The 24,233-nt window shown below is 50.5% G+C and overlaps 1 protein-coding gene across 5 annotated transcripts in view; it reads right to left on the bottom strand.

Annotated features, from left to right (window-relative positions):
* Positions 1–4,690, bottom strand: part of ATL2 (atlastin GTPase 2) — a 37,678-nt gene extending 32,988 nt beyond the window's left edge. For 3 of the 5 annotated variants that reach the window (XM_065058908.1, XM_065058910.1, XM_065058909.1), the window contains exon 1: positions 4,495–4,690. In XM_065058908.1, the coding sequence (XP_064914980.1) occupies positions 4,495–4,555 (61 nt within the window). In that variant the 5' untranslated portion in view covers positions 4,556–4,690. Of the gene's footprint in view, positions 1–3,665; positions 3,955–4,494 lie in introns of those variants that run through there. The other 2 variants (XM_065058911.1, XM_065058913.1) reach the window with 2 other exon arrangements.
* Positions 4,691–24,233: the final 19,543 nt, after the last annotated feature.

The raw sequence follows: 24,233 nt of genomic DNA, 5'->3' as shown, positions 1-24,233 counted from the left end.
GAGACATGTCCTCTCCTCTCAAAATATTCCTCATACCGTATACAAACCGTAAATAGAGGCCGAGTGATCAAGCTGTAAGCCAAGTCCTTTCCCATAACGCACTTTGTGCAGTCTTATAGCTTTGACAGCTCTCTTATCTATTCCTCCAGGATACAGAAGAGCATTAAAAGAGGCTGGTCTTTATAAATCATTTCTGCAGAGGCCCAAATGGACTTCTATTTCACATTACATTTGATTTTCTATTAGTCTTGCTCATGAGTTCATCAAGCTGGCATCAAACGCCACTTCCAATGCCTAGTTTACCTGCATTAACTCAGTTAACTTTTATAAGACTGCCTTGGATGATATATGGCTCAGTAATGCCATGTTTGATGGCAAACATCCTGCTTTACATTTTTCCAATCTTAAAGAGAAGCCAAATACTAAGCATTATAAAATTACTACAAGTATTTTTTTCTATTTAATTAATGGGAAAGGCAGAATATATTTATTTAGCTTCACAGACCACACTGAGCACAAAGATCTACTACTCTCACACTCCTCAAGGAATAACATCCCCATGGAAGAGCTGGAAGTGTCAGTGACAGACTCCAGGCAAACTAACTAGATGGCTTTAGGATATCTAAGTGCACAAACAAACTTCTACAGAAGTATTTCATTAAGTGAATTTACCAGCTATGGCACTATAATAACATGTGTACACTCCCTCACAAAGAGGGAGGGTAAGCTACTTGCTTTGTTGCAGAATGACAACTCCAGTTAAACACCAACAGGTAGTTACTTGCCTAGCACTAATTTATAGCCTAGATTTTCTCCACGTAACTCATTTGTACAGTTACAGAATACAATCAGTGCTACCTTCAAGTCTTAGGAGATAAATTCAGTCAAATAAGAATTAACAGTGGGGGAGGAAAGATGTGTCTTCAAATGCCTCAGATTTCATTCCAGGTTTCTTAAAAGAGCAGAGGATCAACTTCCTAATTTAAATGCCTTCTTACTTCCTCTGATTTTTGCATGGTTTTTGTTTCAAAAAGTATGCTTAGCAAGCACAAAATCTTGCTTTTCTGGAAATAAGCACTACACAAAATATATTAATTTATTTCAGAAATGAACAGAAGTCAAAAGGTCAGACAAGTTAGCTACCAATGCTCTCAGAACATTGGTCCCTATTATGTATTAATTCGCTGCTAGAAATGACTTTATTATGACCCTTAACCTAATAGAAATCATTCATTTCATATCAGTCATTTTTTTTTAAGTCTGCAATTTCAGTTAACTGCAATCTGAACAAAGTTTTCACATATATTTCAAACTTGTTTATCTGTTTGTTTCCTTGTTTCAGATACAAATCCCAGCCCCACAAATTTATTCACGTAAATCCAGTCCCTACACAGCACTATTACCTCAAAATGAGATATAGGATGAGATAACAACTTTCATGTCAAGAACAACCTTCCAAAACCAAAGAAATCTACTTTCATCTTTCCTCATGGACATCTCAAGAAGTTCAAGTTGCTGAATATGTTTCGATAAAGAGACCCAGTCATACTACAGTAAGAGTACTTATACATATATAAGTACTTCTGAAAACTTCCACTTGTTCACAAATGACAAATGCAGCCAGCCTGCCTATGCAGAAGCTTAGAAAATATTTTTGTGCCTTGTTCACCTTAGATAGTTGAGATTAAAGACAAAACTTGAAAATACTAATTATTAGTATAGTAAGTTTGAGAAGTGAATGCAGGACTTAGAAAAAAAGTTAGAAAACTGCACTCAAACTGGCAGCCTGCAGATCACATTGTAGGCAAAGTATGCAGCAACAGTAAAAACAAGAACACAATGCAGTCTGGTTTTAAAGTTTAAAACCTCCCATTTGAAGACTGCCATGCCAGGATATTAAAAATCATCCCCAGGAAAGGGCCTGTTCATGACTGCAGTGCAGTAACAAAAGCAACTTCAAACTTTGCCTTACATAGAAAAGTTAGATTTAAGTGAGAGTTGGCAGTTTTCCTTATGAACGTCCTTGGAATAGTTAGAGACTTTCACAGACTGTGCCAAGACGTACAACAGTCTACTGACAACAGGCACAAAGTTAAAACTAGTTTTATCATAGCGCTGAAGTGAAACCTGCAATCCAGCTTGCACTGGAGACTAACAATGCTGCAGTTCACTACCAAAGCAAGAAGAACACAGAATTTAACTTACCTGCATTTCTATCTGCTTATTACATCTGTTTTTGCAGCTGAGCAAAACTCAAAGTTGCAAAGGATGTGATACCACCACAAGGAGATAAGTGCTCCTCTGTCGCATTGGAGGAAAATCCCCAGACCTCCTCCCAACAGACCCACTCTTATCCAGTCTAGCCAGCTTGAGGTAGCATCCTTATTCTTATTAGGACAAGAAGGAAAAACAATCCCCCATCCATCACAGTATCTTGCTCCAGTCAGTGGTACTTTTATTAGTCTAGTCAGCAAGCAAACAGCAATCACCAATATATAACCAAAACACAGGGACTGTAGTTGGCAAAAGGTACTTGAGAAGTATCAGCACTCCTGCAAGACCTGGTTCAAGCACACCTGTCTATCCAATATGAACAACAGCAGCTTGGCCTCCCAAATAAGGAGAGGCTACGATATTTAAATAAATGTTTTTACGATAGTTCAAGCAAAATGATTCTGTGCTACAAGTATTTCAGCAATGTCATTAAGTTGCAGGCAGGTGAACATGGAAAGGAAAGAATACAGCCTTACTCAACCCCCTCCATACTTTCAAGGATTACTAGTTGAAACACTGCAGAACTACTGCTATTACTTGAGGAGGAACATCATTAGTGACTGTAGGGTAAGCTAGAACATAACAGCTGTTAAGGAACACTTAGTAATGGTACAGAAGGAGTTATCAGACTGTCCCGTTACATCTCTTTTCTTGTAATTATTCTAATGTATGACTCTTTTGTATTTCATTGTACAGAAAGCTCATCTGCAGGCAGGCACAGACCATCCACGGCTGCACATGCAGGCCCTATCAATTAAGTTGTTCCATCCTAAAGCATGCAAGCAACTTAACAGCTACATGGGCATGTTTCCACTGCTAATGATGACACAGCTACCTTAAAGGCCGTTTATAAGAAGAGTGCTGGCACTTTTATGACCCTGAGAAAGTTACGCAATAGCCTAATGCTTTGAGATTATTCAGCTACATAGTGCTGAAAACACAAAGAACCATCAAAGAAAATTTGGCAGTACTGGAGGGGAGGGGGAACCAGCACCCAAACAATAAAACAGTATCATTTCCTCAATTTCAATCTCTGGACTCTTAAGTTATTAAAATCATAATGCTGCCAAACACAATCAAACATTTCCACATGCTCAGAAGCCCGCCTTTCCTGCTGTATAAAAAAAAAATGAGCAGAGTAGCCACTCCGCACCTACCAGTTTATAGTGGTTAGATTTCCCAGTCTTTAGTTAGCTTGCAAATGAAGCAATGAAATCAATAGCGGCACATGACATCTGCTAGATTTCGTTTAATCGTGCCCAGTCCAATCATTCTGCTTCCAAATGAAGCAAGAGTTATACAACAAAGATGTTAAAATAGTTCAGTATTCAAGTGCAATGCTAAAAACCTCAAAGGATTCAACTGAGTGTTCAAGCCAGTACAGTACTCACAAGTCTCAGGTTCCCCCCTCACAGAGTACAGCAGAGAGAGGGTTACAAGTTCTCAGCTTTTAAACTATTATTGAGAAACAACCGTATTTAAAAAAATGAAAAAATAAAAAAAAGCCACACATAGTGCGCAGACTCCAGCACATAGGAGGCTAAACATCAAGCCAGAGACATGTCCCGTCACCGCCAGAGGATCTATCACACCCAAGACCAGCGCTGACAGTGGAGTGCGCTGGGGTCCATATGGAGGACGGGCCAACGTGGACCAGCCACCTCCTTCCCGCGCCGCCCGCGGCTGCTCCCTCCGCAGCCAGACGTGGCTCCGAGGACGCAGAAGCCCTCCGGGCCGCGTCGCTCCGGCCTCGGGAGCGGGCCGGGCTAGGCCAGCGCCCCGCGGCCCGGCAGCCCGCCGGGCGACACCAGCCGCATTCCGGGGCCTGCAGCCCCCGCTCCTCACGTGATGTACACAGGGGCGGGCGGCCCGGACACGCCGCAGCGGGGAATAAGGTCACCGACCGCCGGCTCCAGAGCCGCACTCACGGCGCCCCGCGCTCCCGTATGGGCCGCCGCCCGCACGGCGAGATGCCCTGGCCGTGCAGGGAGATCGGGGTGACCCCGCTCGCGAGCGAGGTGCAGCCCAAGCGGAAGGGCCGCCGCGCCGGTTCCCCCGCCGCCCCTCGAAGGCAGGCGTCGGGGCTGGCGGCCGCCCCCGCCATTTTGACGAGGGGGGAGACACCGGGGCCTCCCCCCACGCCGCCCGTCGCCAGGTCCCACCGCACAGCCCCGCGCCTCCCGCGGGCAGCGCCGCCGCCCGCCCCGGGGGGCGCGTTACCTGCCGGGTCGGGCCGTTGGCGGGCCGGACCCGCGCGCCGCGCCGCGTCCCTTTCCGCCATCTTGTCCGGGTTTAAAATTAACTCGCTGTGACGTCAGAGCTCCGCCGCGAGACCTTTATCGCCCGCCGGCGGCGGCGGCGCGCGGGCAGGGGCGGGTCCTAGCGCCCCCGGCTGCCCGCCCGGAGAGGGGTGGGGCTGCGCAGGCGCAGTCCGCGCCCCGCTGCCCGTCGGGGCGGCGCATGCGCGGCCATTCGCCACCCGTGGCGCGAGAATTAACGGCCGCTTCACCGCCCCCACCACGGCGGGGGAAACACAGTTCCTGCGCCTGAGGGGTGTCGCTGCTGCGGGAGGCAGACGTATCCCCCACCCGTCCCCCGGCTGACCAGGGGGCAGGTGTCTCAAGGCTCCGCACGCTGCTGTCGAAGTGACACGGAGCGCGCGGGGCTTCGGCGCGCTGGGCGAGGGCGGCCTCGGCGGCTGGGAGGGCAGCAGGGTGTTTGGGGCGAGGGGATGAAGGTGGCGCGGCAGGTGAGGCAAGTGGCACAAAATACCTCAGGGTGGGCGTCCTTCGGGAGCCTGCACGCCCTCAGCTCACCCGTCCCGCCACAGCAGCCAGCCCCGCACCAGTGCCACCCGGCCCAGCCCTGAAGGCCACCTGATGGCGTCCAGATATACCTGCACTGCACTGTCACCCCGCTGGAGCCTTGCTTCCCTTTGCCACAGGGACAGCCAGGAAAGCAACCCAAGCACTCTGCATTTCTGGGAGTAACACCAGCTCCTCACTCTCTCACTCGAGGTGCCACTGGTGCTGCATTTGGGCTGGAAACACACAAAAGGACAGTTCTGAATCAGAACAAGCCACACAAGTTCCCAAGGGACCAAACATTCCTGCTGTTTCTGGGTTTTGTAAGTCTTTTTTCTCTAAACCCAAACGGACATTACTGCGTCCTTTTAAAAGGCCAACTGTTAAAGCTCTCTGCCTTTGCTGCACAAGGGGTTTAGGTCTCTGAGGTGTCTATTGCTAAAGATCATGTAAGCCTTCACAATTAAATTGTTTGGTGTCAGCTTGTTATAACAACACATCTGTCTGATAAATCTGCATGTAATGTGGGCAACACCTTTGCAAAAACCTACCCCAGCGTGGTAATGCCCTTTTTAGAAACCATTTTTCTCAAAGTCTTGAGCTACGCTAACTAACTTGGTTCTGGAGGTGCAACTTTTGAGTGACAACAATCTTAAAAACAAGCAGAGTTTGGTTCTGCCTAAACAGAGGTGGAGGAAAAGGTCAGAAGAGATCTTTAAAGCAAAAACCATTGGGCTGTCTTGGCACCTGGAAGTGGTTTCCAAACCTTCTCCAAACCCCACTTCCTGTCCTTTAGTACTGAGGTGGCACATTAAAGTCTTCCTAACATTGTTGCTATGCTTACAGTGGCAGTCCTTGCCACAGAGAGTGCAATGTTAAAAACACATTAAAAATACATTTAAATGTCTAAAAAATGCCATAATCACAGCAAGTGAGAACTGCACAAAGATGCAATGATAAAACTAATATTATATATTCAATTCTAGTTATGCCACTTGTCATAGTAAAATATGCAAAGCTGTAAAACTATCAAGAACTTTATTATTCTTGATTTACATCAGCATAAATGGAAGCAGGATTCAACCCCTTTGTGCAGAAGTGTTGGTATGAATGCTAGGAAAAACACTGCCATTGGCTTTTTGCAATGTAATACCCTCTACTTATTTGGGGAAAATGAGCGTGTCATTGCCTGTCCTTCTAACCGCAGCCCAACTCAAGAGGAAAACCTTTCCTGCCATCAGAAAGAAGCCAGACCACACTCTACGTGTGGAGGTATTTCAGAGATACACAGAAAATGAGGCAAAGGAAGATACCTTGAAGTAAAATTAATTGAAACACTGTTAACTGACAGACTGAAGCTTTAGCAGCTCAATATGAAAACTAAAAAACTGGGGAAAAAAGTTCTAAAGAGGTTTCCTAGTTCTGTTGTTAGGAACCAGCCTTATTTCTGACCAAGTCTGGAACAGTTTACAAGGAAAAGCATTTAAAATAGTGCATATACAGACAGATTTGTGCTCCATGCAACAGGATTTGCTGCTGCTGTAATGTGACAACAGAAGTTGAGAACTTAGAGGTCAGAAAGCTGCGCAACCTTAATTCTGTCTTTCATATGCTTGCAGGAAGGAAGGAGATGTTTTCTGAGCTGAGGATTTTGCTATCAACATGTTGTCTCCTGGCTGCAAAGGTCCCCCATCTCCACCACACTTTCCTCTGAGACAGGCTAAGGAAGGAATTCGCACTGAAACTGCTTAAGCCAGCCGTGGTTCTGAAAGGAGCTTGGGAGCAGCTGCACAAACCACTGGCAGGCTGTGCTGGGAAGAAACCACTGGAGCAGGAGGAAATGTCTTACTCGCAAGTGCATGTTGGGTCAGTAGTCCCCTCATCCAGCAAAGGCACAGTTTTGTGCTACAGACAGCATCTTCTGCATTTGGCCATGCTGGTTTAAAAAAGTCTGCTGTCCCAAGCTTATCTCAAACCCACTTTGGGCCAGGCAACACAACCACTATCATCATCGCACTGAGCCAGCTCTGCCAATGGCAGGGGCGGCCCAGCCACTCTGCTGGGAGAGCTGTCCCCTCCTGCAGCTGGGAGTCAGTTCCACCACAATGTTCCCTGGCTTTCAGGCAGCATGGCACAGCAGGGGACAGGACAGCTTCTGATCCACGCAGGCAGAGGCTCCCACTAGACACTAGGCCAGATCAGGCACAGACTCTTTTTGCCTTCCTGTGTAAAATGCTTCCCTGCCATCTAACCTGTGTGGTGCTGCTGTTTTTATTTAAGGTGACCTTCATGAGCGAAATCCATGAGCCAAACACCCTCCACTGAATATGAATGCAAGCTGAATACCACTCCTGGCCTGGGGAACAGAGCAGTCTCCCATCCTGAAGAGCTGAGGGTGCTGGGGTGAGCTGGAGAGGTGTCTCTTGGTGGTACCACACTTATCAATGTCTTTTCTCATCTGCTTAAGGCTAAAGAGTTCAAACTAGTGACAGCGATTCTCAAGTCTTCCCTTCAGGCTATGCAGCATTGCAGGTAGCTGAGAGACGAGGACAGACAGCCATGAGATAAAGGCAGTTCTGGCAGCCCCCACTGTCCACAGCACTGAGGTGCCTCTGACTCCTGGATGCAGTCCTCAGGGCCCCTTGCTTCCCAAGGGATCAGCCCTGCAGTGGTGAACCAGCACGAGCACTGTGACCAGCCAGGGCAGAGGACTGTCAGCTGCCCTCCCACCACACATCACCATGGGAACTCCATCATTCAAACAAGCCTGAGATTTCCTAACAGCTTCTCATGGGGAAATCTGCCTGGATCTCAGGCTTGCTCCCAGAGGCAAACTTACACCCCCCCAGGGGCACCTTATTTTGTTTTAATCTGAGAAGCACCCAGGCACCATGGGCTTCATCTATTCACAGCTTCCCACCTCTGCCAGCTGGAGCCCTTCTCCCCCCTGCACAGTACCAGTAGGTGTTGGAGGCTGTGCTTCCCACCCAGCTCCTGCATTCTCTGCAGCTGGATCCTCCCCTTTATTTCACCTTCTCACCACTAATCCCCACACACTGCCCACATGCAGAAACATGCTGCTTGGTCCTGCCTGGGCTGGCTGGTGTTGCCTCACCACCTCTGCGAGGATCTCAGCCCCATAAGCAGGCAAGCTTGCTTTCCTACGCATATTTTCTGATGTTTGCCATTCCCCAAGAGCATCTCCCTCAGATTCAGGGGTGCCTTCTTGTCGCATAGGTGATCTAAAAGTTACCATGTGTCACTAGAGAGTGCCCAGCACCGCCCTGAGTTTCTAGCCACCTGTGTGTGTTTCCACGACCTAGGGCTCACTCAAGCAAATCCAATGTGGGACTCAGCATGGATCCAAACCTGCTTCTCCTGCAGGCTTTCCTGCAGAGAGTTGGATGCAGAGAAGCTGTTGGGAGCAGAAAGCAAGTTGTAAATGAAGAGAAAAGACAGTTTACCAATCTCCTGAACTTGCAGCTGTCCCACATGCTGAGGGGAGATGTCTTTTCAGCTGGCAGCATGCATGCTCAAGAGAGCGTCTCCTTGCATACCACTCATTTAGAGCAAGCTCAGTGGGAGACGTGTCCTATTCTCCCCTCGTGATGACTCAAGAGCTGCTCCTCTGGGGAGGAAGGATGAAATAACGTTGAGTTTTAGCTGTTGTCAGAGCAGCTCAAAGCATGTTGCTAGGCACCAGCTGCAGGAATTGCCTGCAGGTGCTTTCACAGGAGAGGTTGGGCCAGTTTACTGGGCTCTCCCAGTGCAGCCCCAGTGCCAAATACCTTTGAAACCAGCATAATCTATTCTCAGCCTGAAGGAGCTATTGCACAATCTCCCCAGGATTTAAATTGGGTGGCAGTGGGCAGATTCTGGAGGCATGCTTGCCTGTGCTGTATGTCTGAGCGGGGCTCTCTGGGGTACACAGCCTGCCTGTGGAAGCTGCAGTCTTGCAGGTGTGAATGGGAGCATTCTACCCCATCCTGCCCTGTCTTCCCTTATCAGGGTGATTGAAGTCTTCAAAGGATCAGATGGCTACATGGTTTTCTTAGGCTCCTGTAAATGAAGCTCTGTAGCCAGCTGAAGCTTTCATACGCAAGTGTTCTCTCAAACAAGCTCCTGTCATTTGAGCCTGTATAAACACAGTGTGATTTCCATCTCACTCCTATGCAAGAGCACAACAAGATGAGGCTGCTTTTAAAGCCTGGGCTAGATACTGACTACCGTGGAGGCTGCTGTGCTGCTTAGGGTGCCAAAACACCTGCAGAGCCTAGGGCTGCCCTACTGCAGAGGTGACTCTGCCTACAGCCAGCACGCTGCCTCCAGCCTCACCCAGAGGATGTCTGCCTACCTGCTGCCTGTTCTGCAGTCATTTTTGACCTGCCTCTCTAAAAATGAGACCAGCTTTGCTAGTGGGGAGTACGCATGCACATTTTAAATGCCAGTATGGTGAAATGAGTTTCCATGCAGGCTTTAAACTGCTTTTTCTTACCTGAACTGTGTCCCCTTGGTGGTATTTCCCAATGGCTCCTTAGGCTGTTAAGGCCATCACAGAGGAAGAACTTTTCCACACGCCCAAGCTCTAGCACCCAAAGATCTTGTCCTACAAAAGAGGAATTGTTCCAGTTGTCACCGTGATGCCTATCAAATGTCTTTCGGAGATAATCACACCAGCCACTGAACCTGCACAGCCTCTCTGCAAGACACAGAGCTGTGTCTGCCTTGCTGGTACAAACAGCAAGGTACTTGGCTCAAGGGAGAAGCAGTCCCCGGCATTGCCGACACCATCAGTGATACCAGGCTTCAATCTACACTACTAGTGCTTCTTCTGGATGGTGTGGTATGCAACCATCAGGTTACCAGAGACAATTTGGGATGAAAGAAAATACTCCACCATCACAGAGGCATCAGCGTCAATTCAGAGTCTCACTTGGAAAATTACTGTGTAAACATTTTACTTTTTAATGTAACAAAACAAAACATTGCTTAGTGTGCTGTGGGTATCTACCAGGAAACACTCCTATCAGCACTGGCTGCAGCTTTCAGAAGAGGACATTTGTCCTTGCAGCTTAACTGATCTTTCATATTGCAAGCTAAGTCCTCCTCTACAGGGCAAAGCATCGTTGTGTGATACTGATTTGAGTGAAGATGTGCAGCTTTACACCTGGGGAGGATATTTTGCATTGAGCCCTGTGGGGGCAGACCTGACTCCTGGCAGCATGGGAATTAAGTATGATTGCCCTGGCATACCAAGGGTGCTAATTACACAGTGGAGTTCATTTACATCCTACATGACTCTGGGTCTTCTGGGATTTACAGGCCCTCACAAGGAGGCAGGTGGTTTATGACCATGGTTTCACATGACTTCTTCCCATTCAAGTCCAGACTAGCTGCTGAGGGATGAGTTGTGCTTAAAAGAGGGATTCTGCTGCGAATTCCCACAGCATCAGAGAAGATGAGTTGCAGCTCTCATTGTCCTTTCCTGGAAGGCAAACCCCCTCCAACACAGCGTCCCCCACACACCCTTGGGTGAGGCTGCATCAGTGCATATCTCCATCAGGATGGGTTTGGATGCAATTTAGCCACACAGTCACAGCCCACCCTGCCTAGCTCAGAAGAAGTTTTGGACTATCGCAGGCTACCTTGCCAAGGAGTCAGTACCTCAAAGACATGACAGCTGTCAGCAGGAGCTGGTGTGAGACCCACTGATAGCAGCACTTGCAGGAAGCCCCAGGTCAGATGTGGACCTGAGCTTCTCCCACCAGTGCTGTGGGTTTACAAGAGGGCACCAGGGCCAGCAGCACCCTGCAGGGCCAGGATGACTGCTACGCTCTGCTGTGAACCAGGTCTGTGGCATGATCCTTAACACCCTGATGAAACTGTCTGGATCCAATCTCTGGCATCAAATTGAAGCCTGGGACTGAGTCTGGGCATGAAGGACTGGACCAGCTTCACTACCTGCATTTTCAGATTCAGTCAGGCCCCTGGGCCAAGCTAAGGACACAAAGAAGAATGTGCTATTTAATCTGGCTGGATTATCATGTGAATTTAATTAGATTTAATCTACTCCCAATAAAATGTAAAACACAGTTTAGAAAAATAATGTTTAATCTTTCTCCAAGCCTCTACCTATTCATCCGAGCAGGGGTCCTGCAGCTTAGCCATGAGCAATTGCAACAAAATGAGAAGCCACCTTTTAGCAGCACCCAGAGGATGGGGCTAAGATCAGTGTTCTGTCCTCTTCAGATTTGCACCAGTCTGATTCAGAGATTCTTCTGCCACAAAACCTCTCTGTGTGACAGAGATGAGTATGGCAAAGGCAGAAGAAAGTGAGGAAGGAATGGTCATGGGGGCTGGTACCTGCTAGCCGCAGCCCTGCTTCTGGCCTTGCTCGAGAGGCAGCAGGGCTGATGTTGATGATGTCCTCATGTTCATCTCAGTGTCCTCAGGGAATGTAGAGGCCTATGCTGCTCTGCAGGCTCCAGGGCAGTTCCAGCAGCTGCAGGTCTCCCCTATGGGCCAGGCAAGTGCATCAAAATAAAGGCAGCCATTCTGATGCCACCAAAGTGAAGCGCATGTATCCTTTGGGAAAAGCATGGTGGCAGGTTGCTGCTGGGGACTGGTCATCGTGAGCATGGCTAGGTCCTCCAGGAAGAATGTACAGACAGGAAAAGCACAGTGTTGCACTAGCTTTGACTACATCTAGATAGTTTGACAAAAGAAGGCTCAAGTGGCTCATCACAAAGCAAAACATAAAATGATTTGGAAATATTTATCAGGAGGATATCACCTATTTTGTGCAGTTCAAGTAACATTAACTTGCAAGAAAGAAAGAAAGAAATAGCAAGAGAAGGAGAGGGAGAAGGCATTTTATTCCTTTCCTGATTTTCCCTGCCCTGGATAAACACAGCCTGGCTGCAGCAGAGGGCTGGAGGGTTAGCTGCCCAAACCAAAGGCAAATTCATTTGACATCCAGGGATCATCATCATACCATCATTTGATCTCAGATTAAACAGCGGATTAGCACCACAAAGGATAGATTAAAACATTTGGAAAGGTGTTAAGGAAAATCAAGCAGGATTAAATCACAAAATAGCTGCATTAAGCTAGAATGCTTCCCCAGATCCCAGGAAGCCAGGCACCGAAGAGCCTGCCAGCAGGGACAGGCAAACACACTCAGTGCCAGGGCTCTGCAGCATCTGGGGATTAAGCGACTGAGTATGGGAAGAGCAGGACAGGGTCCCATCTGGGGCAGGTGAGCTGTGTGTGTGATCTGGCAGAGCTGGCATCCCACCCCAGCCTCACCAGTCTCTCAGGATGGCACAAGGATAGCTTGGAGTCCCCACTGTCCTTGAGCAGCCTCAGGGATGGAGCAGAAGAGACCACAGGGGACCTGTCTCATGACGCCTGCTGGCTTTACAAACAGCATTTTGTGAGGAGAGAAGCACCAGGGCTGCCATGTGGCTGTCACTCCAGATGAGGGACATGTGGCAGGTGCATGAAGCATTTCACATCATCCCAGGCCCCCAGTGCTCCCACACCAGCACTGGCCTCTGACTGCAAGTTCTTGCCACAGCCTCATTGTTTGCGGTACCTTGACCTGTGTGCAGGAGATGCAGAGCAAACCCCAGAAGCCCAGAACATATTTCCTCCACCACCACAGGGCCATGCTGACGCCCTGCCTGCTCTGCCAGCACAGCATTCAGGGAGGGATAACTTGAGCTTCTTCAGTGCTGTCAGCCATTCCCCAGCTTTTCTATTTCCCACTCACCCTCTGAGTGGAAAACAACAGGAACTTGCCCTGCCCCACATCAGTTTGTAGCTCTCCCTTACATTAAGGGGAACATGGCCACCTGTCAAAAATCCTTTTTAGGAAGAACCTACCCAGTATAAATAGGTGAGCTAGCTGTAAATGCATACTTGAGGATGCCAAACCCAGGGCAGCAAGGCGTGGGCTCTGAGCACAGTGTGGCTACTTCCTAGCCTTGCTTTGGGAGCTTTTGGGAGCTTTCCTCACCCTCATGGTTTCTTTTCCTGGACTCAGCATGTATTTCCTAGGACAAATCACCCAGCTCCCGCCAGCAACTGCTCGTTTGCAGCCAGCACTGGTCATCACTAGCCCTTACCAAAGGTCTCCCAATATCCTCCACATGCCTATTTTGGCTACTTGGTTCTGCAGCACCTGTTAAATGGGTGTCAGTTCCAGATAGGCAGAACCACCCAAAATTATTGCCTGGTTACTGTGGCACTAACCTGACCCCTATGTGCTGGTAGCTGCTGCATGGGATCTCAGCTCCACCTTTTGCTCCACTGTGGCTTTATGGAATGCAGAGAACAGCTGTGAGGCTGAAGGACACAGAACTGTGCTGGTTGGACACCAGGTCTCCACCAGGTATGGGCAAGGTACCTCAGGAATTGGCAGCCATCAGCTCCTGCTGCACCTTGCCCAGACCCAGCGGAGACTCAATACCCCAGTGACAGGCTTGTTCCCATCAAGCCACAGCATTCTTCTTTTTCTCACAGTGGCCAAAGCCACCTCCCCACTGTGAACATCAGGCCACCAGCTTTACAAATAAGTTGTGCCCTTGCAAGGCTGGTGTCTGTCACCAAAAAGCACCTTGCAACAAGGAACCCCAAAGCAGCTGCTGTGAAGGGTGCAACTGCCCAAAAGCACGTAAGTGTTTTTCTTTCTTGTTCTTCTTGTCCAGGGGACAGTGGTCTTGCAAACTACAACCTGTTTTCCAGACAGCCCCACCACCAGCCGCAGCCACCTGGCAGATGCAGTGACCCCAAGTGATCATTTAACAGCGGATTGTATAACAGAACAGGGCAGCCGTTACATTTCTGTCCCTGACCTCAGCCCTGGGACATCTCCCACCCAGAAAACTTCCAGTCTAATCTTTCAGACCTTGAGGAAGCCGCCTTGGGCATCTGACGCTATCCTTCAGAGAGGAGTGATCAGTGGAGACTAGGTAGCTCTGGGCAGGAATGTGCTGCCCAACACATTCCAGTCCTGCAGAGGCAAAAAGAGGAGAGACCCTAATGCCCCACCAAGGGATCAGGTCTGGAGCCCAGACCTTGCTGAAATGCCCAGGTTGACCCTGCAAAGCCCCTCTGCTCCCTGGTATCCATCTAAATAAAGCACCACACTCACCTCTCCCTCTCAGGATGAGCTGTGCTGGTAAGGTGGAGATGGATGAGATGGCCTTGGGCAGGGCGAGCCAGCTCCAACAGCTCCCCTGGGTCCAGCCACACTGTCTCTGGGGTCTGGGAGCAGCTGAGCCCCCTGGGTCTGCCCCAGCAGAGGTGGGCAGTGTCCAGGTGACAGTGGAGAAGTGCCCGCTGCTCTGCAAAGCCCCACATAGTCTGAGGCTCAGGGTATGTCAGCCTTGTGCTGGTATTGTCCCCAAACTGTGTTTCTCCCAGGAAGATGCTCTTTCACGTGGTTGAGCAGAGGAGATGGCTCAGGGCATTGCCCTATGGCCTTCAGAAGGATGCTGCGATGTTGCAAGGAGACAGGCATGGGCAGGCCTTGCTTATCACTGCTGGGCAATTGCCACCTTGTTCAGATCCATCTCATTCAGAAATCAATCAAAACCAAGTTTTCCTGAAGCATTGATTGAGCAGATGCAACAAGGAGCTTGTTTCTGAGCTTGACTTCATCCTGCCCTGGCTCTAAGGATCCCCTTTCAGCCAGTCTCAGTGGCTATGAACAACCCCTCCAGGATGAGCATGGATCTGCTGGGAAGCTGGAAAGGACCCAGCAGGGCCACCTCACTGGTTGAAGTCAGGAGTCGCTGCCTACAGGGAGACGTGGAGATAGCTGCCTGGGTTAGATGGGAAGGAGAGGAGATTGGGGTGATTTAGCAGCAGCCTACAGTGACTCAGAAGGCAGATACAGGGAGGATGCAGCCAAAGTCCTTCCAGTAGGTCAAGACAATTTAACATGAAGCAAGAGGCAGAGATTGCAGCCTGGCTGGTTCGGGTAGGGTGTTGGGAAAAACTCCTTCCCCAGAAGAGTGGTGCAGCCATGTGACAGGTACCCAGACAAGAGGAGTCTCCATCCATGGAAGTTTTTCACCCTTAGCTCTGTGGAGCCTCAACTGCACTGACCCAGCATTGGCAACAGTCCTGTCCAGACCTCCAGAGGCCACTTCCCACCAGCACTTTTATGAGTCCATGATAACTTGGGTGGCAATTCTACACCAAACTGAGCTGAAATCAGCCTCCTGCCCTCAGCCATACATGCTGACTTAGATCAAACACCGCGCTGTGCAATTTACAAAGAGGTACCTGCTTAGGGATACAGCAGCCCATAGAGGATTTTGCAGCATCCTGAGCTCAGGAATGCACAGTTTATCAACAGCCTCAGCAAAAACAAGTTCAAAGGTCAAGATCAGAAAATATAATGTATAAATCCACGACTCTTTCCACAGATGGGTCAGAAAACCAGCTGCTGCAATGTAATTAAGTCTAACCATTAACCAGGGAGCTACAGAGGTGTGATGCTCTCTGAGCAACAGGGTGCCACTTTACTGAGCCTGAGGTTTGTGTGTAGCAGAGCTGGAAGGTGACATGCAGCGAGGCACAGGGACGCTCCTGCAATGCCCAGAGGGCAGCACAGAGGAATGCTTACTCTGTGAGCTGCTACCATGCCTGACTCCTCTGCACCCTGCAGCAGCAACCGTCTGTCAGAGCTCACCTGAAACCACATCTTACCAATTTCTTTTGCATAAAAGAAAAGAATACAAGGATAAATGGAGGTCTTTTTAATAGGTTACATAAACAATGAACTCCAAAGTTGCCTTATAAATATGTGGCACAAGCTGTCAGTACTTCCACTGAAGGGTAAGCTGGGTCTTTAGTGCAGAAAACATTTTGGCTGTTTCAAAGGCAAACTGCCCTCCCCTTGAGTGAGTCAAATCTCATCTGGAGAAAGCAGCTTTGACTTGTTAGGAATATTTTGATTTTGCAAAGCTAGTCTGCTTCATTTACAGACAACGGAGAATTTCTTTGGAGCTGGTCCTTGAATCTTATACATCTTGCGTGCATGCCTGGTGCTTTACAGATCAAAGCGGGTTTAGGCTGTATCGTGTTGTGGACCTGGGGGCTGCACAGCCTCCCTGGGGTGCAAGAGCTCTGCTCCAGCTGGGAGGCAAGGTCTCTGGCTCAGATCAGCTTCCAAAAGAGCCAGTCCAAGCAAGGACACGGTTTGAATGCAGTAACACTACAGGAACACACTCACTGTGGCTGAAGCTGCCATGGCTATGCCTGGTTTTGCTGCAAGCAAGTAAAGTAGTGCTGCAGCACCTGCTCATGCTGAGAGTTAGGGGTGTTCAGCCTGGAGAAGGCTCCAGGGAGACCTTATTGCAGCCTTTCAATACTTAAAATGAGCCTATAAGAAAGATGGGGACAGGCTTTTTAGCAGGGCCTGTTCCGATAGGACAAGGGGTGATGGTTTTAAATTAAAGGAGGTGAAATCCAGGCTAGACATGAGGAAGAAATTTTTTACAATTAGGGTGATGAAACACTGGCACAGGTTTTCCAGAGAGGTGGTAGATGCCCCATCGCTGGAGACATTCAAGGCCAGGCTGGATGGGGCTCTGAGCAACATGATCTAGGTGAAGATGTCTCTGCTTATTGCAGGGGGATTGGACTAAATGAGCTTCGAAGATCCCTCCCAACCCAAACTATTCTATGATTCTATGCTCCTGGGGCTGGCAGTGCTCCTGCTGGCAGGGACAGCCCCTGCCTTGCTGTCACCCTGTCACCCCCTCCAATATGATGTAAGAAATGCATTTGCACTTTGCCTCCATAGCAAACCAGAGCTGGCAGCAAACCCCTAAGGAAGGCAGCTTGGGGTCACATGGCAAGCACAGGAGGCTGGGGGTTCAGGATGGCAGCATGCTCACCATATGGCAGGATATTTAACAGCTCTGGGCAAAGGGTTTTCCCAAGAGGCATGTCTGGTGTGAGCGCTGCCTTAGCATATATTCACATGGTTGTGTTTATCAGGCCGCTTCTCAGGCTTTCTGTGAGCTGGCATTTCTACCCTGTTCAAAGGGCAGAAGCTCACAGTTGCTTTTGCTATCTCATCATGCTGATCCAGCAATGCTTCAGCCCTTAAGGACAACCTGCCATACTGCATGGCAGGGGGTGTTCCGAGGGTCACAAGTATTGGAGGAGTCCTGACACAGAAAAGATCGAGACCCCAGACCCTGTGTCTCACCCAGGCCAGCAGGACAAATGTCAGCCTGTTCCCCACTTGTTACAGCTGACTGGAGAGCAGGGATGCTGCCAGCAGCCCCGCAGCACTTGTGCAAGAGAGACAGAGCCAGGGCCTCTCACGGGGCAGAGGCAGAGGGTTGCTAGAGATGCCAAACGGAGGCTGGTTCTTTTCCCCTGAGAGTTAAAAAATCCAAGGCCAAGGTTAAACATCGAAGAGACTGTGACCTCTTGGCTCTGGGCTGACCTTTGAAAAACATATGCCCAGGCCTGAAAGGAGCACAGACGAAAGGAAAACCAAAAAATAGCAAATACAGAAGGAAAGCAAATCAGGAGTGAGCTCAGGCTGAAGCCAAGAAGGGAGGGCAAAGGAACAGCTTTCCAATGGGTGCAGTTATTCACAGCACTATGCAGCTGCTGTATGACTGATGCACCATTCTTGTTCTGAAACCCTGTTTAAAGCCTATTTTTGTTACATGTAATGAGGATGGAAAACAAAAAGAAGGTGGAAATTCCCCCCAAAATCACCAACATGGTTGACTTTGTATCAAAAAAACTACTGTTTTATTTTGGGTATAAGCAATCTGGCTCCAAATGTGAAGCTGGCCCTGTTCTTTGCCAGGAGTGAAGGCAGTGCCAGGGAACCCCGAAAAGCAGACAGAGCTTGACAGCACATGCTGGTGGGACCAAGCCTTTGGCTTCTGCTCTGGCCCAAGGCAGCCTCCACCTGTTAATGCTTCTCCCTCACCTGCACCTTCCTTCTGCAGCCCATCATTACGACACAGATCTCTCCACCAGAGAGCTCCTCAGGCATGCAACCAGAGGGAAAGGGAATGGGACTCTGTCCCATCACCTCCAGGTAAACCTGCAGGTTCCCTGCATCCCTTTTGTCACCCTTTGAGGCAGATGCCTTGCCCCACAGGGGACCCTGATCTATTCTGGTCTCTGCTTGTACCACTGTGACAGGCAGTTTTCTCGTGTCTCTCACTACGCCTCTTTGCATTTATTTAACATACACTCCTCAGAGGTCCCAGGCCGCTGTAGGCACTGCTCATGCCTTGGTTGTTGGATCCTTTTCCATCTCTTCCCAGTGGAAGCAATCACATTTCTCTTGCAAGATTTGTTCTTCCTTAGCCAGGCTGCCATTTCTCCATTATTATTGAAGTATCAAGGGCATTTGTGCATGTTTGGAAGCACATCAGCTCCCTCAAGGAAGAGGGATGAAGTATCCTCCCCTGCCTGATAAATTAAATTGCTTGCACAAGTGGAAATAAATCCAGGTTTCTGGGTTATTCAGTAGAGCTCTTTTGCAATGCTGCTCTTAGGAGAGGGGTTGCAGAAATGTCTTAGCTCACACCTCAGAGCTTGCAAGACTGCAGGAGGGATTCACACATCAAGTTTACCAACTTGGACATTTCTGGGTAACGCAGGGAGGATTCCCAAGGCAAGGATGGGTTTCTGCAGAAACAACCTTATACACTACCCTCTCCAAAGCATAGCTGTGTTCAGCAACATACGTGCTTGCTGGCCTTGGCATGCTCTACAGTCTCTCCCCTCTCCCACAGATGTCTTGGCAAATTGCCCCACACAAGCTGGAGCAGACATCTTGGTGAATAAGAGTCCAAACTCAAGCATCATGGGCAACCATGTCCAGCAGCTGCTGCTGAGGGGGTGTCCTTGCTCCTCCAGCAGATGTCCTCCCTTGGGGTGCCACACCTGCATGGGGATACTCGACAGACAGGTAAGCACAGCTTCTCCAGGCTCCAGCCCAGGAGAGGGGACTCATGTGCTTGGCCCTTGAGACAGAACTGAGGCAGTAGCACCTCGAGTGTTCAGCACTGTCAAAAGGGTCCCAAAGGCTCAGCTCTCTCCTGCTGAAGCATGATGGGCACCTATGTCCTCTGGGCAAAGGGCAGCAGAAGCATACCTGGTTATGCAGACATGCTGGATCAGGAGAAGGCCCAACTTGCCTTTCTCTCTAAAACTCACTTGGCAAGCAGTCAAGTTCCCCTCCATTTCCAAATGGGGCTGGCTCAGGCCCTTGCTTGGGATGAGCCCACAAGAACCAGGCTGCACTGAGAGAGCAATGCTGCAGCAGAAAGGGCCACCAGTGAGCTGCCACCAGCACCCTATGCATGTCAGAGCTGAGACCCTCTGCCCCTCTGGGCTCTCTGCCCCAAGGTTTCCTCCCAGCACCATAAGTGAAGATGTCCTGGCTTTCATTATTGGCTCCCCAACCATCTCCACCCTCCAAGTTGCACTGCGGGACCCTCCCTCCCCTTCCACACTAGCTCACCCCACATCCCAGCACAGGTGAAAGGCAGCCATTCTCACCTCTGCCTGGTTCTCCACCAGCCTCTCCAGGCTCCTGGCACTCAATGTCCCGCACTGGGCAAGAGAGGAAGAGGGGAAGAAGGTGATCAGCCATGCCTTTGCTTCTCAGCTGCGGGAGCAGTGCTCGTGGACAGAGCCCAGATCAGAGATACAGGGCATGGTGATGGCTCAGATTCTTCTGCAGGTGTTTGATGGGTGGGAGACAACTCTTTTGGGGTCTCCTGGCTCCTTCTGCTGTCATGTGCACCAGGAAGGGACAGGGAGAGAGCTGGGTGAGCCCCAAGCTGCCTCTTCTCTCTTGTCAGGCAGCTCTGCCTGAGAGCTGCCCACAGCCACGGGGGCACTTCTTTCCAGTTGGAGAGCTGCGTTCCCCCAGCTGGCTGTACCTGAAGCATCCCCCTGCTTGCCCCAGTAGTGTGCCCACCCACAGTTCCTTCATCACCCGTGAGCTGCAGAAAGACAGGAGAAAACAGCATCAGGGGCCAGCTGCCTCCATAGCCCATGGGCATAGGCAGGCACTGGCACAACCCTGCCCCGTGGGGAAGGACACAGGGGCAGGATGAAGCCTGGTGGGGCTGGACAGACTTGCTGCCCAAGCCCTGGCTCCCTCTGTCCTGCCAGAGCAGATGCTAGTGTCCTTCATTTCTGTGGACCAAAATGTGACCAGGGGGTACAGGGATGGGATAAGCCATCTCAGAGCTTCCAGGTTTTTGTCACGGCTCACATCCCAGTGAAAGAGGACCTATCTCTATCCATCAGGATCATATCCCCTGTCCTGACAACTCTTCTGCCCAGAAAGAAAACATCTTGCCTTTGTCATTAGCTAAAGAGAAATTACCCTCTGGGGCAAAATAGGAGCACTCATGTAGAAAGCCGCACGTGGTAATTAAAAGAAGGAAATGAAGTCGATACTCTCACCACCAACACCTTCCCACCTTCCTACCAAGAGAAGAACTGGTAAGATTATTTCAACAGCTGTGTCTTGCACCACATTCACACCTTTGTCCAATGACTTTGTGTCAGCACAACCTGAGACATCCAAAAGCTCAAGACAGGGGGACACTCAGGTGCAAGCTGTCAGCGCACACAAACACACATACCTCAAGTGGTGGCTTTGGTACTGCTGTGCCATTGCTGTGCAGAACACTGTCAGGAGATGCAGGAGGACAGTTGCTTGGCTGTGGAGATGCCCAAAAGGGGCTGGGACCAGAAGCATGTTCTGGCAGTGCAGAGCATTCAGGCCAGCTCTCCCACACCCTGCCCTGCCCTGTCTGCAGTGTGGTGCTGAGCAGTGTGGTGCTGAGCAGTGCAGCAGGACAGGCAGGGAGCTGGCAGCTGGAGTCATGGCTCCAGCTCAGTGGCTCTGGCTCAGACATTCCTGAGCAGCAGAGGCCTTGGGACCCTTTTGACAGTGCTGAGCAGTTAAGGTGCTGCTGCCTCAGTTCTGTCTCAAGGGCTGGACAGATGGGTCGCCTCTCCTGGGCCAGAGCTTAGAGAAGCTGTGCTTACCTGTCCCGTGAATGTCCCCATGCAGGTGTGGCACCCCAAGGAAGGACATCTGCTGGAAGAGTAAGGACACCTGCTGGGCAGTGGCTGCTGGATGTGGTTCTGTGGGGACATGGAGCCTCTGCTGCTGCCCACAGCTTGGAGGAGGGCAGGGCAAGGGCTGTCCCAGGCTGTCTCGGTGGCACATGGGCTCCCAGGCTCCGGACCAGCAGTGGGGACTCATTTGGGACACCCATGCATATGGGCACCTCAGTCCCAGTTTCTCGGTGAAGTTAGGGGTGAGGTTAGGTAAAGGGTTAGGGTTCTGAGAGCCACAAATCCTACAGCTCCAGGGACATCTGGGCTGCAAAAAGCATGTTAAAGAGAGCACAGCATTGCAGCAACATTGCTCCCTCCATCTTTCTCAGCTGGGCCACCCATGCCAGCCCAAGGACCATGCTGCTATTAGCTAAATGGTTAGGTTTAGTGTTAGAGTTCCAAGAGCCACAAATCCTACAGCTCCAAGGACACCAGAGCTGCAAAAGGCATGCCAAGGAGAGCATGGCACTGCACAAACTTTGCTTCCTGCACACCTTTCTCATTTGGACCACCAATGCATGTGAGGACCTGATTGCAGGGCCCCGGCTGCCCTTAGGCTTATGCTTTTAGAGTTAAGTCTCCCCTTAGTGTTCCAAGTCCTACAAAGCCTACAGCTCCAAGGACACTGGGGCCACAAAAGGCATGCTAAGGTGAGCATGGCACTGTACCAACATTGCTTCCTCCACACCTTTCTCATATGGGCCACCTATGCATGTGGGTACCTGAGTTCCAGTTGCTGGGTGCAATTAGGGTTAGAGTTAGGGTTCCCAGAGCCACAAAGCCTACAGCTCCAGATACATGGGCTGCAAAAGGTATGCTAAGGTGAGCATGCTCTGTGATGCCACCTGCATAGTACTAAATTCTTTAGGGCTGCTCAAGGCCTGTGTATGCACAATGCCACTCTTTGAACATGCTCTGTGCTGCTGTCTGGTGATTAAAATTAGGTGCTGGCGCCCGAAAGCCGCGCATGCTCAGTGGAGATCGTTGAACACGCTGTGTGCTGCCGCCTGGACGAAAACTTCGTTGCTGAAGCTCAAGAACGGCCCGCGCACAACGGCACCGATTTCCGTGCTCTGTGCAGCCGCTCGTTGCGTAAATTCGGGTACTGCACCAGGAACACGGCTCAAGCGCAGTGGCACTCCGAAACGTGCCATGTGCTGCCCTCTGGTGACGAGACATCATACTGCAGCGCAGGAACGGCACATAGATCCTAGCCCTCTGTGAATGTGATCTGTGCTGCCTCCTTGTGACTAACATTAGGTACAGCAGCTTGAAAACCGTGCATTGCACCCCGTGACGGGCTCAGCTCCACACAGGCTTGAGTTGCCCAGCTGAGAAAGGTGTGGAGAAAGCAATGTTGGTGCAGTGCTGTGCCCTCCTTGGCATGCCTTTTGCAGCCCCAGTGTTCCTGGAGCTGTGGCTTTTGTCTTTCTGGCTCTTGGAATCCTAATCCTAATTGCACACAGCAATTTGTGCAAGGTCCCCACATGCACAGGTATTTGAGACGAAAAAGGTGTGGAGAGACCACTGTCATTTCAGTGCTGTGCCCCCCCATAGCATGCCTTTTACAGCCCCAGTGTCTCTGGAGATGTAGGCTTTTGTGGCTTTCAGAACCCTAACTATAAACCTAACTGCAGTGAGTGACTTGCTGTTAGGTGCCCACATAAGTGGGTAGCCCGAAGAAGAAAGGTGTGGAGGGAGCAGAGTTAGTGCAGTACCTTTTTCTCCTTGACATGCCTTTTGCAGCCACAGTTTCCCTGAATGGGGGAACACAGCTCCCCAGCTGGAAATAAGTGCCCCCATGGCTGTGTGCAGCTCTCAGGCAGAGATGCCTGACAAGAGAGAAGAGGCAGCTTGGGGCTCACCCAGCTCTCTCCCTGTCCCTTCCTGGTGTGCACAACAGCAGGAGGAGCCAGGAGACCCCAAGAGAGTCATCTTCCACCCATCAAACACCTGCAGAAAGATCCGAGCCATCATCGCACCCTGTATCTCTGGTCTGGGCTCTGTCTGCAAGCACTGCTCCTCCAGCCAAGAAGCAGAGGCATGGCTGCTCACCTTCTTCCCTTCTTTCTCTCTTGCCCAGTGCAGGACATTGAGTGCCAGGAGCCTGGAGAGGCTGGTGGAGAGCCAGGCAGAGGTGAGAATGGCTGCCTTTCACCTCCCTCTGTCTGTGCTGGGATGTGGGGTGAGTGGGGTGAGCTTGCATGTGAGGGAGGGTCCCGCAGTGCCACTATGGGATTGGAGAGGGTTGGGAAGCCACCAGGAAAGCCATCGCAGCTAAGGCATTGGGAGGAAACATGCCATGTGGGGCAGAGAGCCCAGGAGTGCAAAGGATCTCAGCTTTGACATGCTCAGACTGCTGGTGCCTGTGGCAGCTCACTGGTGGCCCTTTCTGCTGCAGCATTGCTCTCTGAGCACATCCTGGTTCTTGCAGGCTGATCCCAAGCAAGGGCCTCCCCTGGCATCATCTGGCAATGGAAGGGGACTTTGCCACTCGTCAGCTGTGTTTTGGAAAGAAAGGCAAGGAGGTCCGATATGTCTGCAAAACTGAGGGTGCTCCTGCTGCCCTTTGCCCAAAGGATGTCAGTGCCCATCACGCAGCAGCCGGAGAAAGCTGAGCCCTCAGGACGCTTTTGACGGTGCTGAGCGCTTAAGGTGCTGCTGCCTCAGTTCTGTCTCAAGGGCTGGACAGATGGGTCCCCTCTCTTGGGCCAGAGCTTTGAGAAGCTGTGCTTACCTGTCCCATGAATGTCCCCATGCAGGTGTGGCACCCCAAGGAAGGACATCTGCTGGAAGAATAAGGACACCTGCTGGGCAGTGGCTGCTGGATGTGGTTCTGTGGGGACATGGAGCCTCTGCTGCTGCCCACAGCTTGGAGGAGGGCAGGGCAAGGGCTGTCCCAGGCTGTCTTGGTGGCACATGGGCTCTCAGGAGCATCTGAGCCAGAGCCACTGAGCTGGAGCCCTGACTCCAGCTGCCAGCTCTCTGCTGTCCTGCTGCACCACTCAG

Source organism: Columba livia, chromosome 3 (assembly GCF_036013475.1).
Source record: "Columba livia isolate bColLiv1 breed racing homer chromosome 3, bColLiv1.pat.W.v2, whole genome shotgun sequence".
NCBI lineage: Eukaryota > Metazoa > Chordata > Aves > Columbiformes > Columbidae > Columba > Columba livia.
Note: the sequence above shows the minus strand (reverse complement) of the source record. Positions and strands in the feature narration are given on the sequence as shown.